At 50.9% G+C, this 19,756-nt stretch overlaps 8 protein-coding genes across 8 annotated transcripts; 5 read left to right on the forward strand and 3 right to left on the reverse strand.

Moving 5' to 3' along the window:
* Nucleotides 1–473: 473 nt before the first annotated feature.
* Nucleotides 474–1,349, reverse strand: N7457_008971 (peroxiredoxin; the record flags this gene model as incomplete). The annotated part of the gene is made up of 5 exons (XM_057180014.1): nt 474–767; nt 821–964; nt 1,028–1,105; nt 1,155–1,278; nt 1,330–1,349. The coding sequence occupies 5 exons, from the start codon at nt 1,347–1,349 to the stop codon at nt 474–476; spliced, it is 660 nt and encodes a 219-aa protein (XP_057028400.1).
* A 1,902-nt stretch (nt 1,350–3,251) lies between these two features.
* Nucleotides 3,252–5,945, forward strand: N7457_008972 (putative regulatory protein Ral2; the record flags this gene model as incomplete). Its single annotated transcript, XM_057180015.1, has 1 exon — nt 3,252–5,945. One exon carries the CDS (start codon nt 3,252–3,254, stop codon nt 5,943–5,945), a length of 2,694 nt encoding a protein of 897 aa, XP_057028401.1.
* Nucleotides 5,946–6,411: 466 nt separating this feature from the next.
* N7457_008973 (uncharacterized protein) lies at nt 6,412–6,848 on the reverse strand (the record flags this gene model as incomplete). Its single annotated transcript, XM_057180016.1, has 3 exons — nt 6,412–6,464; nt 6,541–6,605; nt 6,700–6,848. 3 exons carry the CDS (start codon nt 6,846–6,848, stop codon nt 6,412–6,414), a joined length of 267 nt encoding a protein of 88 aa, XP_057028402.1.
* Nucleotides 6,849–8,077: 1,229 nt separating this feature from the next.
* Nucleotides 8,078–9,880, reverse strand: N7457_008974 (putative GPI-anchored cell surface glycoprotein; the record flags this gene model as incomplete). Its single annotated transcript, XM_057180017.1, has 1 exon — nt 8,078–9,880. One exon carries the CDS (start codon nt 9,878–9,880, stop codon nt 8,078–8,080), a length of 1,803 nt encoding a protein of 600 aa, XP_057028403.1.
* A 523-nt stretch (nt 9,881–10,403) lies between these two features.
* N7457_008975 (putative oligosaccharyltransferase subunit ribophorin II) lies at nt 10,404–11,432 on the forward strand (the record flags this gene model as incomplete). The annotated part of the gene is made up of 4 exons (XM_057180018.1): nt 10,404–10,549; nt 10,605–10,803; nt 10,858–11,142; nt 11,193–11,432. 4 exons carry the CDS (start codon nt 10,404–10,406, stop codon nt 11,430–11,432), a joined length of 870 nt encoding a protein of 289 aa, XP_057028404.1.
* Nucleotides 11,433–11,982: 550 nt separating this feature from the next.
* N7457_008976 (uncharacterized protein) lies at nt 11,983–12,721 on the forward strand (the record flags this gene model as incomplete). The annotated part of the gene is made up of 2 exons (XM_057180019.1): nt 11,983–12,247; nt 12,336–12,721. 2 exons carry the CDS (start codon nt 11,983–11,985, stop codon nt 12,719–12,721), a joined length of 651 nt encoding a protein of 216 aa, XP_057028405.1.
* Nucleotides 12,722–13,224: 503 nt separating this feature from the next.
* On the forward strand, nt 13,225–13,956 carry N7457_008977 (FMN-binding negative transcriptional regulator; the record flags this gene model as incomplete). The annotated part of the gene is made up of 1 exon (XM_057180020.1): nt 13,225–13,956. One exon carries the CDS (start codon nt 13,225–13,227, stop codon nt 13,954–13,956), a length of 732 nt encoding a protein of 243 aa, XP_057028406.1.
* Nucleotides 13,957–16,049: 2,093 nt separating this feature from the next.
* On the forward strand, nt 16,050–18,784 carry N7457_008978 (Alkaline phosphatase-like alpha/beta/alpha; the record flags this gene model as incomplete). The annotated part of the gene is made up of 2 exons (XM_057180021.1): nt 16,050–16,303; nt 16,378–18,784. The coding sequence occupies 2 exons, from the start codon at nt 16,050–16,052 to the stop codon at nt 18,782–18,784; spliced, it is 2,661 nt and encodes an 886-aa protein (XP_057028407.1).
* Nucleotides 18,785–19,756: the final 972 nt, after the last annotated feature.

A 19,756-nucleotide genomic window follows, 5' to 3' on the forward strand; every position in this document is an offset into this window, starting at 1 on the left:
GCATTTGCAAACCACCGTAGGTTCATTCTTGTAAATGAGCCCGGGACCTATACCAATGATTTGGCTACCGGTAAGGATACTGAAATCCAAAATAAAACCAATCAAGTCCTTGGAAACAAGATATCATTGTAAGCATGATAGGCACGAGCAGACGTAGAAACGATCCGTAAGGTGTCACAGAGCAGAGCATGACGTGTGAAGTCTATACAAAAGGAGATAGAGCAGATATTCTTCGTGCTATTCATACATGCGCATTAGGTTTACCGTTGTGGAAATGAAAGCATATCTAATCTCGGATTCAGGATATTATCCAGTCAACCCTCAGAATATATATCATAGAATCTACTATAAAATGAAGTTTAATTATTTTAATTCAAGTAGGACCTTTGAACTATGATGAGGATCATGATTTCATTAACTCATATTGCTTTACGCATATGATGCTATGTAGGATTAGGGCTACCCTAGCCTTTTTAGATAGTAGTGAAGCGCAGGTAAGGCTTGACTTCACGGACTTCACCGAACTTCTTCTTGGCATCCTCGGTGCTGACAGTAGGAGGCACAATGACATCCTCACCGACCTGCCAGTCAATGGGGGTGGTGACACCGTTCTTATCGCCGGTCTGCAGGGAATCAATAACACGCAGAACCTCAGCGGAGTTACGGCCGGTAGAGGCGGGATAGAGCATGATAAGACGAATCTTCTTCTTGGGGTCGATAATGAAGACGGAGCGGATAGTAAAAGCGATACCCTTCTCATCGATGTTCTGAGACATGTTAGTAAATATCCTCTTGCTTATATGGCACCTAAGGAACCAACCGTGAGATCCTGCTCATCGACCATCTGGTACAAGAAGGCGACCTTGCGGTCGGCATCGGCAATGATGGGGAACTTGACTTGAGTGTTGCCGACCTCGTTGATGTCCTTGATCCACTCGCCGTGAGAGCCGAGATCGTTGGCACTCTATACCGAAAATCACATATTAGCTAGGGTATAAACGTGTTGAGCACAGTAGTTCAGACTTACCAATCCGATCATCTTAACATCGCGGCGGTCGAACTCATGCTGGAGGCGAGCGAAAGCGCCCAATTCCGTGGTGCACACCTAATCCATGTTAGTGGGGCACATTGCGTAGAGTCGAGGGCGTACGTACGGGTGTGAAATCCGCAGGGTGGGAGAAGAGGATAGTCCACTTATCACCGATGAACTCGTGGAAGTCAATCTCGCCCTGGGTAGTGAGGGCCTTGAAGTTGGGGGCAACAGAGCCCAGACGGAGGCTATTTAGCCATGTCAGTACAAGAGCTTTTGAGAGCTATGGATTCACCTACGGAGCAGCAGAGTTAGACATTGTGAATTGGGTAGAGAGATGAAGGAGGAATCAAGAGAAGAAAAGAAGGAGGAGTAGAGGGTTCAAATACGAGCCCCTCATGATGATGATAGTCCCAGCTTCCACCACAATCAAGTGGGCCCTCTGCCCTGGACGGCTCTCCATATGGCGTGATCCCCTCGCCGCCCGGGCAGAACCCCTGGGATTGGCCAATGCTTGCCAAGTGGGATGTTTAGCGTCTCTGATGCAATATCAACAGTCAATGAGATCTTTGCAACTCCAACCTTCCGACCTGCATTTCAGGTACTTTGTGCCTTGCGGGTGGAGTAATGCTCGGCCCCTGTTGGCGGGGCTTTATTGGTGCTTTCATACTCCATATCTTCGGAGTATATGGACCACGGAGAAGTGCAATGATTGCAGCTCGACCAGGTGGGAGTACGTCGGTTACCTATTGTTGACCATATTGCGATCAGAGAACCCCGAACGCTGCTTCACCAACAGAGCTTCGATCGACAGGCAGGTTCCATCATAATACGGATAATACAAGCTTATCACTCGGGTCGATCGTTAACAGGGAGCGAATAGTGAATATGATGTCCTTCCGGCCCAGGTTGCGTACATATCGTTTAGGAATGTGCGGATCTTGATCGGGTGTGCTTCGAGTTTCTTTTCCTGACAGCAATGCAGCTGCATGGGGTCTTTCCAACCCTGCCCAGGACGTTTCGACCGTACTTCCCTACCTAGACACCAGCCAGGTAATGCCCCGCGGCTCGAGGTTGCCCTTCTTAAGACGTAGCTATCATCCTCTAGCGAGCCTCATGCGAGAGTTGCCATTTATGGACCTAGAGGCCCCGAGAAGACCAGTGCCACAGACACCTAACACATTATGGCAAAAGCCATACGGAGTTAAAAAACCACTGATATTAGGACTCGAAGACTGTTCGAGAAAGACCCAGCCACAAGGTCAAGATGTGTGTTCAACAAAGTGTGACCAGTCAATCCATCAAATACCGAGCATGCAGTGTTAGTTCGGCAGGGAATTAGATTAATTTGCATTAGGCAAGTATGAGAGACGTCAAAAAAAAATAGTGTGCACGGCAATAGATGTAAGCCTATCACTCGAGCAAAGTGGAGAGAGAATGTAGGGCCAGGGAACAAAAGCGTTGGGCCCTGATGACCCCGCATTCCACAACCACACGAGGCATGCATTCGAGCGAAAGGGAATGCAATGGGACATGCATGTCCATGCAAGCAGATATATTGGGAACTGACAGATATGTACGGAGTACGGAGTAGAAGTTCAACGTCACTCTGGAGGGATATGAGACCAAACCGCATACCCTGACGTGGAATCCTATCTCATGGGGAGTCGCTTATATGGAATGGGCAGTCTTTTGAATGCTACATATGTATATTGATAGCGAGAAAGTTTCTCAAAGAAAGAAAAACACAAAAGAACAAAAAGCAAAAAGCAAAAATGTCTGATTTATCGACAGTTGTATGTTGTGTCAATGCATCATACAACAGACAAGTACATTGATTGGAGGGATGTTAAAGGAGAAAAGCGGTAAACATTTTTTTGTGCCGATCCCCGACCTCGACGGCTGACACTTGTGTCAATAGTGTGCGCTCATCCGATATATCCAAACGGCAGTAATTCTGCATTGCCTCGAGTCGATTTTGTTCATCGTTCTGCAAGTTTGGCACCAAAGTTGCGGCGTCGCGGGGAAGCACCCCCTTTTCCGGCACCCCACACACAACCCTCTCGAGCCTCAACGAGCACATCTGCGATCAGCGCCAGGAACATTATCCGAGAATCGACAACATCTGACAAATTCATCGCATGCGACCGATATTTGGTGGACTGAATTAGGGGGTTACCGGCTGCCCATACATTGATTATCCGTTGACAATTGGCCCATCATGATGTCGCGAAGTCAGTCGAGTTTGGGGTACTTGGAGGCAGCTCGCGAAGATTCGGCACCAGGAGTCTCTCCATCGCCGAATCAGCAGTCTGCCTCTGGGCCTATCAATCTATCTGGCCTGGTGTGCAACGTGCGGCGAACGACTGGCAAGGAGCCCCATCCTCTTGTCGGTGCCACTACGACCATACTGGGGGATAAGCTTTACGTGTTCGGAGGCCGGATCCTCTCGCGTAGTCGCCCTCAGTTGACCTCAGACCTCTATGAACTGGACTTGATTCGACGACATTGGACGAAGATCGAGCCCGCTGGAGATGTTCCACCACCGCGGTACTTCCACAGCATGTGTGCCCTAGGGGACAACAAGTTGGTCTGTTATGGAGGCATGTCGCCGGCACCGAGTACGCCAAACGACCCCGAGAACCCTGCGGAATCGCAATCACCGTCGCAGTCGGAAGTTGTGGTCATGTCAGATATTCACATATTCGATGTCCCATCGCGGGCATGGACTCGTGTGGCCGCTCATGAATCTCCTCAGGGGCGATATGCACACTGTGCTACGATACTGCCATCTAGCGCGTGCTTTACATCAGCCAGTGCACCTCTATCCGCCATCCATCACAACCCGGAGTCTTCCACCCATCAAGGTACCCTCGGTGTGGACATTGACGGCTTCGGAGGTGCAGAGATGGTAGTGGTTGGAGGTCAAGATAGTTCCAATCACTATATCGAACAGATTAGTGTATTCAATCTCAGAAGTCTGAAGTGGACCAACACCAGCCCCTTGGGAAGGAGCTGCGGCGCTTATCGCAGCGTCGTGGCTCCTCTCGTGGGGATGGATGTGTCTGAAATTGGATCCTCAGCTCCAGATCGCGACTTACACGAGCCACTTCAAGACAGCACTGAATCTCCGGGTTGCCCTATGCTGATTTACTCCAATTACAATTTCCTTGATGTCAAACTGGAGTTGCAGGTGCGCCTGCCGGACGGGCGCCTTGTTGAACGACCGATGCAGAGCCAAGCATCGCCCCCGGGCCTGCGCTTCCCGAATGGTGGCATCATCAACGGTCACTTCGTCGTCAGCGGTACCTATCTGACTTCCTCGAAGCAAGAATATGCACTTTGGGCTCTTGATCTGAAGACGTTGACTTGGGGCCGTATTGACGCCGGAGGATCCGTCTTTGGGCAAGGCAGTTGGAACCGGGGTGTGCTTTGGCCTCGTCGTAATTCATTCGTGATCCTCGGACATCGGAAGCGAAGCCTGGTTGATGATTACAATCACCGGCGAATCAACTTCTCGCACATTTGTCTGGTCGAGCTGGAGGCATTTGGACTCTACAACAATCCTTGCCGCACTTCTCCAACTTCAGGGTATAAGTCTTATAGCTCCTCTTCTGTTCCCGCGTCTCTTCAGAAGAAGCTAGTCCAGTTGACTTCCGGTGGGCGTCCATTGTCTGCTGCATCCGATGAGCTTGGCAAACTTGCGCAGGCCTTGCCAGAGATGGCCGATATGGAACTGCAGGCTGTGGGAGGAGAACGAATTTCTGTCAACTCCCGTGTATTGACCCGGCGATGGGGCCCATACTTCATCCAGCTCCTTCGTGAGTCCTCGGACGAGGGGATTTCAGATACTGCAACCCTCCATTCAACACAGATGCATCCGAGCCGTAACTCAAGTGTTACCATCACTGCGTCGGTGGGCCCCCACAGTACCTATTCCGATGCAACCACCCTTGTCAATCAATCTGTACCTTCCAAGTCTCTGCTTGAGAACCTTGAACTCCCGTCTGCCCATAGCCTCGCCCCCACCTCGCGACCGCGTGTGCTGTATCTTCCTCATACGATTTTGACTCTTCAAGTGCTTGTGCAATACCTCTATACTTCGGCGCTTCCATCTGTAGGCACCTCACTGTGCACACCGCAGATCCTCTGCTCGCTGCTACAACTCGCACGTCCGTACCAGATCGACGGACTACTGGAAGCTACTGTTGAAAGACTCCATCAAATTCTTGACGGACGCAACGCCGCAGCTGTATTCAACGCAGCTGCTATGGCTGCGGGCGGTGGTCGTGGTACTGGATTCAATGGTGGACCAGGAGGTACACTCGAGGCTTTGAATGGAGCTTATACCGGCAACAACGGTACTTCACAGTCCATCGGCGAGAAGAGCCATTCTCAACATGATGCGCTCACATCAAATTCATCCGATACGGAGCATGGCGCAATCTCTGCGTCAGCCGCCAGCAGCACCGGCGACCTTACAAACTTGGGTCGAGGCCTGCCATCTCTTCGCATCGACACCAATGTCTCTCAGCATTCGCACCAACGGAGCAGTCGCCGCGATCGTGAAGATTCCGCCAGCAATGCAAGCACGGCGACATCGGCTTCCAGCGCTAGTTTCAGCCAGTCCGACTCTGAATGGCCCAGCGGCGACGAGAGCCGCTCACAGTCGCGCTCCACTCACCACCGCCGTGGCACGGATGCTGAGTTGCGCCGTTCCCAGCGTGAGCTCTGGACTGGTGATCTGAGCAGTGTGATCGGTCTTCAGAAGCGCGGTCTGCGTGGTCTCATGGAGGGTCGCCGTATGCGCGAGCGGAGCTCAAAACCTGCCAGTACTGGTAGTGGCTCGATATCCGTGCCACCATCTGCTGCCTCGACCGAGCACCTCGTTCCTTTCCAGGGCGTAGCGAGCTGATCGATGTTGTAAACCCTAATGCGTTTTCTCACTTTTGTCTTTTTTGCCACTTTGTTCTCAAATGATTTCTTCTTCCGTGCATTTGGATTGTGTACATTTCTTTTCTTCTTGCTTTTCACCCCAGCAGGCTGGCAAGGTGGGGAGGATCTAGGAGAGGGCTTCCAAAATTGGGAATCGATGCATCTGGGTATTCTACCTTTGTTATGTCTGGCGGGCTGTTCTCGCCTATATATAGTCATGAGTTTATACCGAGACCTGAGGCGTTGGAGTTTTGTTAATCAATGCATTGCAATGTGTTACATGAACTACAATTCCCCCTTGAATGACAGGTTTGGATGAAAAGAGATGAAACATATTCTTTTGGGACTTCTTATTTACACTTGTAGACATTTCTTAAACACTCTCCAGATGAGATTTGGCATGTACCTCCGCTTCCAGAACAACAAGAACAAAGGAGAGAAGTAAATTAGTCCTTCGTTACTGGTTCCCCGAGCCGCTTCGCACTCTTGCCACCATAAACTAACGCAAATCAAGTCAGTGGCCTGCATGATCCAACGAAGGACAACACCACGATTATCAGGGGTGGATCACTTACGCCGCTCATAAAGAATCCACGAGGTGTACATCGCAATGGGTAATCCAACAATGGTCGCCGTCCATCTAGAGAATCGAAGATTAGATTTCTCCCATACCATCCACCACCAACATCAAGGCAAACAAGTCAGTGGATCCATAAACAAATATCGAAACCTACCTGCGCGCTGCAGCCTTGTACTCCTTTGTCTGCCGGATATCCTCAACCCCCTTGGGAACCTGCGGAGCAGCGGGTTGCCGGACCGGACGGGCAGGCCGGGTTCGGGGGTCCACGGAGCGGTATTTTTGCTGCTCTGAGAGTTTCGACATTCTGGTTCTTTGTTAGAAGCAAGAATTGATATTCACGCGGCTTGCTTACTTGGTTTGGGCTGGTGGATTGGGGGATGGGAATTCTGTGAGGGAAGATTCCGGAGGTGTGGGTGCCTGAGGCATTACATGATTTTACTCTTTCTCGAGTAATTGAGGCTTTGTTGCAACTGTTACAACTCATAAGCTGGATGATGTTGAGGATTTAAATTGGAAGGTTGAATTCGGTCTGCATAACGGTGAGAGAAAAGGTAATATGGCGAGCTAGGGTGGTTTTCAGTCTTTTCCTCGGCGTGTATACTGAGTCCACAGGCTTTGTATGCATGCCTACATCACTTCAGTACTTGGGTATATCCCGTTCTGTTTCCTGCCAAGATGGTGTCATTGCATCTCATTATATTGTCTGTTCGAGTCTGCCAGAAGACAATCCTACGTATAAAGTGACATTGCCAAGATCTGCTACTTAGGCTTGAAGCATACCACTTGGTACATATCTGATGTTAGAAAGGACGAATCTAGAATTTCGATCAGGATTTCATTCTTGGTTCCAGATTCTCCAATGTCCATACGCCTCTGTGGACGTCTTTCTATGTATCCTTTTCACAAACTTGATTTCATATCAGGGTTCTGGTAACAATTTTACCAAAGCAACCTTCCAAGGTTGGAACTTAGGTAGGTCTTAATAACGCTTAAAGTTCGACTAAATCCAGACCATCAGCTGGTGAAAATAGTAGTATACCTCAATTCGAAATTCAGGTCACCTCATGACCAGTTACAATAGTACACAGGTTATCTATGAGACTTGTAACAATAGGAACCCTTAAAACGTGCGACTAGAACGAAGCCAACTTCATGGAGACGGAGTTGCAAGCCAACAGTGAGTCTGAAATTGACCGAGAGGTGAGCGCAACGTGGGCGACATATCAAATATGTTTGCTCTGACTATCGGGTTCAATATAAACATAACTAGTGAGTGAAGCAAAGCTACATCGAGAAAAGTGATAACTGAAAAATCCGACATTCCACTATGGTGAACTCCATAGTATGCTCCCGCGGTGCTAATCATACATGCTTGGGACGCCCGCTGGTAATCATACAAAAAAAAAAAAAAGCAAAAAAAGCAAAGGCGCCAGGTAGGCACCGGATATTTATCATCAACTCCCGGCATCCACCGGGAGGAAACCATTCTCATTCTACCCTCGAAAGGGCCTCACTTTGCCCTCATTGGGGCCTTACGCGCCCCGACGGCGGCGGCGTTTGTTGGTCGGTGCGGAGGACGGCGCACGTGAGAGGTCGGGAGAGGGAGGGGACTGCACGGCGGGGGCCTCTTTGGCGATAGAGGTTTCACCCCCGGAGGTCTCAGTCTTGGATTCCGGCTTCAAGGTCAACCGGAGCCGCTGTACCTTGGGCTTTTTCTTGCCTTTGGTGGTAGCAGCGGTGGTGACGGCGGCAGCCGGACCCGAAGACTGGACCGGGGTCGCAGTGGTCGGAGGAGAGGTGGGAGAGGTGGGAGGGAGGAGAGTGGGGGCAGGGGCAGTTAGGCGACGGCGGCGTTCTGACTTGCGTCCACCCTTCTCAGTGGTCTCGGGAACAGCGGTGACAGCGCTAGGCTCGGCGGCGGCATCTGCAGCTGCGGTCTGACGGCGCTTTCGGACGCGGGGCTTCTTGGTTTCCGGGGCTGGCGCAGGAGTCCGAACCTGAACCCTGGCCTTTTCCTCCTCAACGTTCTCAGTGACGAATGGAGCCAACCCATCGGATGGGATATTGCGTTGGCCCATGAGCGGGGCAAATCCGTGAATGGAGTCGGCCTCGGCCTGCTGGCCACTTCTGGCGCACACGGGTGGGAAAGGAAGAGTCTCATCGCCGTACGTATGAGCTGAATAGTAAGGGTGATATTGCTCGGGAATCAGGACGATCTCTTCGCCGTTGGTGTTGACATGGCCAGACTGGATCCAGCCATCGCTGTTGGTCTTTGGATCAGATTGCTTTTCATAGTTCAGGATGCTTGGACCCTTTGGGATTACGGCCGGAGTAGTGGGAGGAGATGGGGAAATCGCTGGCGTTGAGAGGTCTTGGTCTACCATGTCGACATCGACATCGGTGGGTGAGGTTGTTTTTGTGACAACTGGGTCGACTCCATATTTTTCTTCATCCTGCCGACGGAAGTATTCATCACGCTGTTCCTCCCAGGATGCGGGGAAATTGACAGGAATGGTGAAGTGTGGACCCAGGGCTTCAATGGTCAGATCATACAGCCTTGCGCCAGCCATGTTCACATCAATATCAAAACCAATCAAAATGGCATTCTTGCGCAGGTTCAAGTTGGAAACTCTCTTTGATTTTCTGGTTTTCTTGGTGAGCGTCTTCACAACCTTGTTCGTCGCAACCTTGGTGGTTAGAGGATCAGGCGTTTCCACAGTCGGGGAGGATACAGTTGTGTTCTTGCGGCGAACTTGTTTCTTGGTCGATTCGAAAGATTCAATGGCCCTCATGGTGGGCTTGCGAATGCGGGATGAGTTCCGCATGTCGGAGGTACTGGTAGGACTTGATTGGCCGTCGACTGTTCCTTCAGATTCAAAGCTGCCCATATACTGGTCAATGGTCCAACCAGTACTGTCAGCGCTTTCTGGGAAGTCGATATCGGAAATATCCTTTTTGGGTGTTTCAAGTGCAGCTGTTCTTCTCGTGCGTCGACTACTCTGGGTGGTGACCGGAGGGTCTACGGTTGGAGTGAAAACAGTTGAAAGACGTGATGGACGAGACTGAAAGACCCGCCGACGTGATGAAGGTGTTTCTGGAGAACTGGCACGTAACCGAGGATTTGGAGCAGGTGGATTGGGAGTGTAAAACCGAATATTAATCGAGTTGTCTTGAGGGGAGGCGGGTGTAAGGTTCAACGGCTTTGGGGGCTGTATGCTCTCATTTGTACTTTTTGACGGCGGCGGTACTCGGGGCGAGCGCCGAGAAGGTGTCAATGTAGGCGCCTTATTGATGCGCGCAGGCATCGACTTACGCGGACCCTTCTTGGGAGGCATCGTGAATTAAGCTAAATGGCCCGAATCTCGTTAGTCAACCCATTCATGAGAATACAATATGCGGTCAATAGAATGATTGAATAGTACAAATAAAGGACTAAATATAATCTTCAATAGCAGGCACCTAGGGTGTGGGAAGATGAATATATGGGGGTCATCAGGTGAAGGGCAGGTCGACGTCAGAAGACCGCAGTGCGCGGAAGGAGGGAAGTTGAGGATTAGGGCCCGGTGCATAGGTGCAGAACTCACGGAACCAGAGGTACACCCATCCGCAGTTGTAAAGGGCTCACAGAGAGGTTCCCAAGGACCGAGCCGAAGTTGTATTGGTGGCGGAAGAGGCGAAACAAAGTGATGGAAGATGCCCAGGTGCTGCGATCGAGCAGAAAAGAAATTAGGGCTACGGTGATCGGCGCTTATCGGCATCACCTTGTCCGCCTTATTCTGCTACTCCTCCAACCTCCATCTCCCCCAGAGCTCAAGAGCTATCTATTAATTGTTAATTCTTTTGCTTCTTTTTCTCATAATGCATCTGTGGCAGGCCACCGTTCCATTCTGCTTATTGGCTGCAGCTGCCTTGCCCGGCGCTGCTGCCACAGCTTGGGGCTTTACTGATGCCACCGTGGCCGTTCAAACCAAAGGTGCTGGTGTTAATGGAGGGTTTAAAGAACAGTATGCATTGTAACCTGAACTGAGGTACATGGAGCTAATCATTGGATTTGGATAGGTTTGCTGCATCCAAGCCACTTTCGAAGCCCGTCTCTCTAGCCGGCGCCGACACCATACGCGTCACCTTGACAACTCAGGAAGGAAGCTCCCCAAAGCGACCAGACCAGGCTTTCCTCCTGCTGAAGGATGCTCAGACTGGATTAGATATTTCCTACCCATTTAATGTCAAAGAGAATGGCAAGTCAAGGGTCGAACTGGTATGCAACCACTAAAAACTACTCTCAGCGGCGCAACTAACAGATATCCCCCAGACACAGAAAGACCTGCCGGTTCAATTCCTTTCCCTGTCTACTCCAGTTGATGCGCGCGTTGTCATTGGTGGCTTTGGTAGCTCCAAAGCATACGATAGCACCGCCTTCAAGTTGTCTATCGATCGCAACCCCGGAGAGGCCGTACCAACCGTCGAGGCTGAGCGCTACGGCAAGAAGCCCGAGATCCACCACATCTTCAAGGAGTCTGCATCTAGCCCGCCAATTGTCATCACCTTGGCCTTTGTTGCCATGGTTGGCGCTGCTATCCCCGCTCTTGCTGGCTTGGTAAGTCGATCTTATTTCCTCCAAGAATGTTGCTGATTGATTGTTTCTAGTGGTTCTTCCTCGGCGCCAATGTCAGTCACCTCCCTTCCGCATTCAAGTCCGCACCTCTCCCACACGCCGTTTTCCTCGGATCATTGATCGCAATCGAAGGGATCTTCTTCCTCTACTACACCTCTTGGAACTTGTTCCAGGTCCTCCCCGCGGTGACCGTCGTCGGTGCGGTCGCATTCGTCAGTGGCAGCCGTGCGCTAGGTGAAGTGCAGGGCCGGCGCCTTGCTGGCCTCCGTTAAGCTTCCAGAACATTGATAGAATGTGTCTGTCGCCGTCCTATATGTCCTTTCGCAGTGCTTTCAGACTGCTGTGACGTCTTAGGCCCGGTGGTGTTGTATTTTAGCTTCGGTGGTATCCAGCATGTTCTTTTCTTTGCAAAAATACAGATTTTACATGAAACACTCACTATATTCTCTCTATATTCAATTGAATTACCTATGAAATGTCTATCATATATATACGTCGTCGTGGTTAAGCGCTACAGATACTCAGTTGTGGATTTTGCGCCGACAATTAGGTTTACATATCGGCTTGACATATTTGTGTAGCCAAATTTAGCTGCCAGTATTCTTTTGTCCTCGGTAAGTATCATAATAGCCCACTTATTCAAGATTCTCCGTGGAGCTGTTTGTTGACTATAATGTAGTGTGTGTAGTTTGACGTCACAATGCGACGGATGTTTTGGCCGATGCCAAGGCGACCTGGGACCTCCGCGACTTTTCCCCGAGCTCCGCCGCAAAAAGCTTCACCTCTTACCAACGCTCTTACCTTCACAACACACTATTTCCAATGGGTTCCGCTGCTTCAAAACCCGCCAAGTCAGCTGCCGGTGCAGCTGCACGTCGTCAGTATCCTAAACAGACGGTTCCTCCACCGCGGGGGCCCCGCAAAGCTGCGAAGGAAGCGAAAACATCGCCTACACCCGCGCCTACTTCGGCACCCACACCCCAAGCCAATCCCTCGCCTCATCCCAAGCCTCATCAAGCACGTGCACCTCCACCCCAAGGTCCAACATACCATTCCAAGGAGAAGGCATCCAGTGTGAAATCTGATGGTGCGTACATGCCACCGGCAATTTTCCCCGCCTCCACCACGCAATAAACGCAAAATTGTCAAGCAATCACTAACAAATAATCCTATAGCCATTGATATGGATGGCCGTGACCCCGACTTCGCTGCCTCCCTCCGCTCAATCGGCCCTGTGAACCCATCCCCCACATTCTCAAATTCCAGCACTGTCAATCGCGCCGGCCCAATGCAGACTGTTTTCCCACAAGCCTCCAATCCGGCACTTCTTACCGTCACTTCTCGGCAACGTCTTACGGAGGCAGCGGACAAAGAAGCTGAGGACTTTGGTCGCGCAGGTCACCCGGGCCGATCCTTCCTGGACGCCTTGACCATTCAGCAGGTGCTGACCATGCGGGATAAGCAAGGCATGCGCCGGGGAGATATCGAACGGTTCCTTGGATTGAAGAAGGGTGTCTTGGAACGCCTAGGCAAGGACGAGATTGTGTCGCGCATTACATGATTTCCGCTCTAAGCCCTATCTCGGTAGGTTTGTGGTTTAGCGCGTTTTCTGAATATCATTCGGTGTCTTTGGAGTGTGTCGGATCATTAGTTGGAGTCATCCTTGGTTTTTTCTACACTTTGTATAGTATCTTGTCTCAGTCATCCTTACTCATGATAATATGACTACCAACCTACTCAGCCCAATTCCGAGGAGAAACACCATTGCGCCTTATGAAGATCCACAACAAGATCCTGACTCATTGACAGATAGAAAGTTTGGGGATTGACACAGTAGCAAACAAAAGTAACAAAGTGGTGCTATTTCGGCGCCGACTGCCAATCAAACAACCGAGATAGGGGATGACAAGAACTAAGTGGGATGCGATCTGAACTGCCCCATATGACAGACGGCGACCCCCGCATACTTATAGCTTGCTTTGATACTGCGTACAATCTACACTGATAACAATTGAGCATACAACATACTCACTTGTCAATCCTCGCTCTGCGATCATAACTACAATGTATCTCCGCGCCGTCCACGCCGAGGGACAAATCCCCATCCTCCAACAATTCCTCCGCGACAACCCACTAGGCATCCTGACCACAGCAATCAAGTCCCCGACCTACCCTTTCATCCAATCCAGCCACATTCCATTTGTCCTTGACGTCCCCTCGACCGATGACACATACCCAAATGGCATCCTGCGCGGCCACATCGCAAAGCAAAACCCACAAGCGAAGGCGCTGATGGAAGCGCTAGCCGAGCAAAACGCCGGAAATAACAAGCTCGAGCTCACGGACGAAATCCTAGTCCTCTTCAACGGCCCGCACCACCACTACGTTACGCCCAAGTTCTACACAGAAACAAAGCCCGTCTCTGGCAAGGTCGTTCCGACGTGGAACTACTCCGCCGTGCAGGCGTACGGCAAGATCAGCGTGTACTGCAACTCCAAGGCTGAGGAGACGGGCGCGTTCTTGCAGAAGCAGGTTGAGGATCTGTCGCGGCAGTCTGAAACGGGTATCATGGGGTACACGGGGGGCGATAAGAAGACTGCGTGGAATGTGTCTGAGGCGCCGGTAAATTATGTGGAGCTTTTGAAGAAGAATATTATCGGTATTGAGATTCGGATTGAGCGGTTGCAGGGCAAGTTTAAGATGAGCCAGGAGATGAGTGAGGGGGATAGGGGGGGGTTGTCAAGGGATTCGAGGAGTTGGGGTCGGAGGTTGGGAAGGGGATTGCTGATACTGTGAGGGAGCGTGGTGCATTGAAAGATCAGCAGAAGTGATTCCGTTGCATCCTGTGATTTTTGCCTCGTGGGTTATTAGGATCTCGGGACGATTTGTATATAATCATATACCCAAGGATGTATATAGGCTTGACGTGATCAGAGCAGCATTGAACGACATCGCATATTGTATGGGAATTTCGATTCGGGTTCATGGTCATTCCAGACGGACACATGTGCAATGAGTGAGATGTAGACTGGAGCACCAGGTCCGATGCGTTGTACGGGCAATGACCTGGCAGACGCACGGTCCGGTTCGGTGTGCAGATCGTATCCCATACGATGAAGGCTGTCAGAACCCAAGGTCATCGCGATACTTCATACTCTGTACATACTGAGTACGAAGTACAAGCATGGGTTAGAGTTAGCTTTTCACTAGTTTCTCTCCTCAGAACTCTGATCACAACGGTGTGTGATCATTGTACTCCGTAATGCTGCCTGGGTAACCCTAGAAATGGCGAGGCTGACAGGGAACCTTGAGGACTGTACTCCGTACGGAGTACGGAGTCCGGAGTATCGAGTACCCCGTAACCAATGCCCTGCTAATCTCCTCCATGCAGCCTTGGAACGCTCGGTTTCAATTTCCACATGGTCAGTATACGAATAGGGACAAAGACCAACTATTGGGGCCGGAGGCGGGGTGTTCACAGTGCCGAGTACTCCGTGCGCTCGGGTTCTGCGGGCAGACGGAGGGAATAAAAGACTCACACATGTTGACCTCAATACAAACGATGACACACAAGATACGGAGTACAAGTCTGACATACATGTCCCTCAGGAGAAGTCTCCTGCAGGGTCTGCTGCCAAGAGAGTTTAGAAGCTTGCCTTCACCCCTATTTCTGTCCACCAGTTCAAGGGTGCAAACCCATCCTGGACATCCTCGCACAGAGGGGGCCAACGGTGAAACGAGTGGGAATGTCTTACGCACATCTGAGCCGGTATGAGATCAACACGTTGAGATCCACAAGGCTTAGATCTCAACCGCCTCACAGCCAGCCTGGAGCGGCTCAGGGCGGACACGGGAGCATCGACGATCCGAGTTGAATACGACCCTTTCGCATGGCCGAGGATCATCATTGTGCCATGATCTGGAAAGAGGACATTGAAGTGTGGATTTTGCGAGTCCATATACCACGTAACAATAAAGGGGCAAGACCCCGAATAGACTGGAGTGTGGCACTGCAAGTGGGGGGGCGAAAATAGCCCGATCCTTCAGGGTCACGTCGGGTCACGGAGTCTCGCGTTTCCCCGGATTTCTTTTGGTTTTGTCAAAGTTCGAACACGAGGCTTGCGTATGTTCTTTCGGAGTTGAGGACGGTTCTGTAGGGCAGTTTCCACCAACGAGGCCATCGGGCCCAATTTTGTCTCAGCTAGAGCCAGGTGAACGAATCATCGCAGGTTGAATTTCGAAAAGGCCTCTCCAGTCTCATCATCAGACGAATAGTGTGATGCAGGGTCCACCTAGTCCCTCTTGGCTGCACAAACATGGGCATAATAACCTGTACGGAGTACACAAGGTATTGGTGTGTGTGTATTTGGGCTGTACGGAGGACAGAAGTCAAGTCTCTCGGCACTCCAGCCTCACAGTGTCCCATTCAGCGATTCCCAAGACCCGGTGGGAGGGTCCACTCGGAGAAGATCGAAGTTGTACTCGTATTGGATGCATTAATATAGCCATAAACTGGAGAACAGGGAAAGAAAAGTGGTTCGCCCACTGACCCACGTAATGTCAGAAAGAAAAACCGCAAAAAAAGCAACAGAAACAAGCATTGGACTCAGTTGGAGCCTCCTGGTCGCGTGCGCAATTTCCCAGTCGCCTAATTGGACTTGTTCTGTCCCCTTCGGTATTTCTGAAATACACATATCTAAGAATAGTCTTTCCCTCTTCCTCCTTTGTGCTTCCTTCTTCCTCTCTGCTCTTTGCTCTCTCGTGTTTTGGTTGAGTTCCTGGTCTCTCGTTTGCCATACTCGATCTCTCGCATTCTTCCATTCCAGCTCCTCTCCCCCCCCTTGGTTCACATCTTTGCCAACTGCGGTGTGCCATGAAATGATTCAAATATGTCTATCCTTGCCTACTTACCACCGCTGCCGCCTTTCCTGTTCTCTGCGCTCGTCGTGAGTGGCCTCGCCTCCAAGGCCTTACACATCGCCCTACACTTTCAGTCATTACCATTCCTGTACTTCGTCCTCTACTCGCCGACCCTAATTCTCCCGGATGTGCTGGTCATTATAGCTGTTCGCCTGTTGCTCTGCTTCCAGGCACCGGAGGGCCGATGGCAATGGCTTTCAACCGTGTTGGGTGGGGCCCTATCGTACGTGTACCCCGTCCAGACGTGGAGGAACGACCAAGGAAATCCAGCGCAATGTCTTCTAACAATCGAATTAGCCTGATCACTTGGGGTGCTTCCTCCATCCAATTCGGTTTCTTCCTGCAGACCGGCGGTGAGGTATCTTGGGCAGCTGGCGGTAGCTTCCTCAGCGACCCAGCAGCGATGAAGATCCTCCTCAGCGGTATATCGACTGTGTCTGCTGCGACCACCGTTCTCGGCCTGGTGGCGTGGGCGATTCATTCATATTTGTACAACATCACCGGCCTTGGGTTGCAGGCAATCCGAGACATGTGCACCGGAGGTTACAGAGCGCGTTATACACTGCTCGCCGCTCCCAAAAAGTCATTCATGGCCTATATGGATATCCGGTCGCTCTGTCGCATTATTCCCGCCGTCTTGATTTCGGTCTCGCTCATTTTCCTGGAGCTCGCTCGACCCGAGATCCCCTATGATCATTTATCTGGAGCCCTGCCACTGACACTGCTCGAGGCTTTTCAGAAAAAGTCAGCGACGGTGGAGGGGTGTCGCGAACCTGCAGTACCATTCCCGTTGATGGTCACAGACAGTGACGGGGTCTCTCGTCCTCAATTCGAACCCGACTTGGCGTTTGTGGAACAATGGTCACGCGCTTCATGGCTCCCCGAAAACCCACCGCCAGGATTCAGCCGCTGGGAACTCAGCCCCCACGATCGCGCAAAGAAGGACAACAGTTACTCTTTTGTTTGCAGTGGTGATGAAGGCGCATTTTACAGCCCAACGAACGACCCGCTTATGATCTCGAACCTAGGCGGTGAAATTTACAAGCCTCTGAAAAAGGCCTTCGAGGAGCACTCTGTGGAGGTCAACCATGTGGTGCTCTTGACGCTCGAAAGTGGTCGCAAAGAGCTTTTCCCCATGCAACAGGGCACTCCTTTGTTCGAAGGTCTCCTCGCCTCTCACAAGAAAGAGAATGTGCAAAAGGCAATCGATCGTTTGGTCACCATGACACCGGTCGCTCAGCAGCTGACCGGCGAATTCGCAACCGATAGCAACGGAACCAAGGTCGACTTGAGCCACTCGCCGTGGCAATCCCCACCAGAGGAAGGAATGGGTGGACTTAATGTCCGAGGCGCCATGACGGGTAGCTCCTTGACTTTCAAGAGTGTCTTGGGGAGCCATTGTGGTGTCAATCCTTTGCCAGTCGATCTTCTGGAGGAGTCTGCCCTGGAAATCTATCAGCCATGCCTGCCGCAGATTTTTGAATTGTTCAACCAGGGCAAATCGCAGCCTGCGCAGCATGCGCAGCAGCGTCGTCAAAACTCTTCTGCGACCCAGTCCGCCGCTCTCGATTATCCTTGGAAGTCGGTCTTCATGCAGTCAATCACCGACGACTATGACCGTCAGAACATCCTCAACGAAAATATGGGCTTCAAGCACAAGGTTGTCAAGAGTGACTTGGAATCGCCCCACTCGAAACACAAGGCTCAGGGCAAAGAGATCAACTACTTCGGATTTGCGGAGACTGAGCTCCATCCCTATGTCATGGATCTCTTTGAAGAGGCTGCAAACAACAAGACTCGTATGTTCCTTTCACACGTCACCAGCACAACGCACCATCCCTGGGGCACACCAGGCGACTTCCACAAAGAGCCCTACATGAGCGACCAGGGAAACATCAATCACGACCTGATGAACAACTACCTCAACGCCGCAAGGTTCGTCGATATCTGGCTCGGGGACATCATGAACATGCTGGACCAAACAGGCATTGCCAACGAGACTCTAGTCGTTGTTGTTGGCGACCATGGCCAAGCCTTCGGCGAAGACAACAAGGAAATGACTGGCACTTACCACAACGGCCATATCAGTAACTTCCGCGTGCCTCTAGTCTTCCACCACCCCAAGATGCCTAGAGTGGACATCACTGCCAACGCAACAGCCCTTGCAATTGTACCCACCATCTTGGATCTCCTTGTGCAGTCCAACTCCCTGAATGAGCATGACTCTAAGATTGCCTCTGCCCTCCTCCCAGAGTATCAAGGCCAATCTCTGATTCGGCCGTTCCTTTCATCCATGGAAGAACCACCCCACCGCCGTGACTCTGAGGATCAACCTCCACCTGAAGCCGATAAGGCCGACGTTTCCAAGCCCGAAGCTCGATCCCAACCAGATGGTCCAGCCAAGCGTCTAGCCTGGAATATGGGTCTCATCAACGCCGGTGGCTCGATGATCTCTGTCACAGCAGCCGATGTCCCCTACCGCCTCATTCTTCCTCTGAAGGAGGGCTTCGAGTTCATCTTCACCCACTTGGGCGAAGATCCCGGCGAAAGAAATTTCACCAAGGCCTGGACTCATGCTGAACTTATTGACGAAGTTTTGCCCAAATATGGCAAAGAAGCCACTTCTTGGCTCGAAGATGCGGATCAAGTTGGCCACTGGTGGGTGTCTGAACAAAAGCGCATTTGGGGCTACCGCGAAGCCTAGTCGCATACTACCTCTATGAAATCCCCCAAAATGCACAGCAGAAAAAAAGAAGCAACTATACACCGTACATCAGTCTTCCATTTGGTTAACTTTGCATCATATTTCCCCCTACTTTGTTCGCCCTTTTGGCCCCCCTCTTTACATTTCATGATAGCTATCACATTCCCCTCGGTACTGGCGTTTACTCGGTTCATCTGTTCATCTGTTCAATTATTTACGCCGGGATGTTTGAGCCTCCATTTTACCTTCCACGCATTCATGCCATTATGGCTGGACAGTCGTTTTTATTAACTCACGCTTTTCCCGCTAGTCTGCACGGAGCGGTATGACATTATCACGTTTCTCTCTTCTGTTTGTCCCCCACTTGATCTTCTTCGGACCTCAATTCCGGCTACTGTACTTGTATGGAATACGGGAAGAACACATTGTACATAGCACCAATCCTTCGGTCTTTGGGGGCGGTATTTTTGTTTCTGTGCATCAAGGTGCATTTTGATGGTTGAGGATAGGTCGGGTATTCTACCTAATATAATCTAACTCTTTCGACTTGATTCAATTTCCTGAGAGTGCGATTGCTACGCTAGTATAAGCTGTGTCGGGTATCAATCTTGTATTGTGATCTACGTCGATTGAAAGCTCGGATGCGTTCTGCCACGCGGATATGATCAACGCGATCTACAGAGTTGCTTATCCTTTTATATCGATCATGTAGGGTTCGGCCAGGTCCGTTCGATCCACTGGCCTTCGTTTCAAAGTTGCGGACTCAGGTTTTTCAGATCATGTAAAGCAACGATCGGCCATTAGGATACTGTAGACAGCGAAATCAACGGGCCACTCGGGGGTGATGCAGCTAGTAAACGCCAATATCTGTGGCAAATAGATCCGAGTCACTCAATTAGGTTATTCTGAGAGAGGCATCATCCAAGAATCACATGAATATGACGGCCTACCAGCCACCATCAACAAACACAA

Source organism: Penicillium paradoxum (genome assembly GCF_028828445.1).
Source record: "Penicillium paradoxum strain IBT 22861 chromosome Unknown utg000007l_segment0_segment0, whole genome shotgun sequence".
Classification (NCBI taxonomy): Eukaryota; Fungi; Ascomycota; class Eurotiomycetes; order Eurotiales; family Aspergillaceae; genus Penicillium; species Penicillium paradoxum.